The 1033-nt window shown below is 44.2% G+C and overlaps 1 protein-coding gene across 1 annotated transcript in view; it reads right to left on the bottom strand.

Annotated features, from left to right (window-relative positions):
* The window catches only part of LOC126494425 (recombining binding protein suppressor of hairless-like), a 13563-nt gene extending 12763 nt beyond the window's left edge, over positions 1-800 (bottom strand). Inside the window, exon 1 of the mRNA XM_050131792.1 lies at positions 4-800. Within this exon, the coding sequence (XP_049987749.1) occupies positions 4-789 (786 nt within the window). The 5' untranslated portion in view covers positions 790-800. The remainder of the gene's footprint in view (positions 1-3) is intronic.
* Positions 801-1033: the final 233 nt, after the last annotated feature.

Below are 1033 nucleotides of genomic sequence, written 5' to 3'. Positions count from 1 at the left end.
TGCATCCAGTAATGCTGTCTGCTTATCAACTTTTCTAATTATCAATCTTGGGAGTGCCATGCCAGTAACTGAGCACACAAGTTTGACAGTCTGTCCATAGTGGATGTAACCATCTCGGACTGTGAACTCCTCTCCTTCTGATTCATCATCATCCAAGAGATGAATATAAAATGCTCCCCACTGTTGTGAACTAGCATGGAAGTTTCCTCCTTCTACATGCAGGTATCTGGTACTAACTAACTGGGATCTAAGCCGATTAAACAAAGCCACCTTTGTTCCTGAGGCAATGCACAAGTCAGCATTTTTCAATGACTGCTTCTTTTTGGAAGGTTTGGAAATGACTTTTATCCGCTTGCTGAGGAACACACCAATGTCATCACTGTTGCCATAGAACATTTTTACAGACAACATGAAATGCTTTCTCTTGTCTGAATCAGATATGTACAATGTTTTAGCTGTGCAGTAGTTCTTCCCTTCCAAGTTCAGCTGCTGCATTTCTTGGTCACTATTTCCTATCCCAATAAATGCACAGGGTTGTGACTCTTGTTCCGAACAACCATCTCTTTCCATTTGTTCTTTTTTTTTCTTCCAACCACTGCCCATAAGATACACACAAGGAGGAGGGCAAAAAAATCGTTTTTCATTTCCATACGACTTCTGCGCAACTTTTGCGTGAAGAATGAGTACTGTTTGATCCCCACGTTCTTTTAAATAATTTCGCATAGCTTCTCTAGTGAGTCGCTTAGGTGGAGGCCGCTCACCAAACTTCCCTGTCACAACAGGCACCATCTTCCACAAACTCTGGCAATGGGTTTTTGATCCTACTGCACGTATTGGCTTTGTGGGAGCCTAGGCAGTTTGGATTCTCACCTTACTAGACCTCGATGGAGGTGGGTGGTCCTTGGACTTCCCACAGGGCAGGGAACCCTGATAGCTCTTTGGGCTGACGAGGGAGGGGGACTTGTTTGGGGGAGGGGAAGGGAAATGGGAGGCGGTGGCGGGGAAGAGACAGAAATCTTTAATAAATAAATAA

This window comes from Alexandromys fortis, unplaced genomic scaffold, assembly GCF_014885135.2.
Source record: "Alexandromys fortis isolate MF-2015 unplaced genomic scaffold, M_Fortis_MF-2015_v1.1 scaffold_343, whole genome shotgun sequence".
NCBI lineage: Eukaryota > Metazoa > Chordata > Mammalia > Rodentia > Cricetidae > Alexandromys > Alexandromys fortis.
The sequence above is the reverse complement of the archived record's forward strand: the minus strand, read 5'-3'. Positions and strand labels throughout refer to the sequence as shown.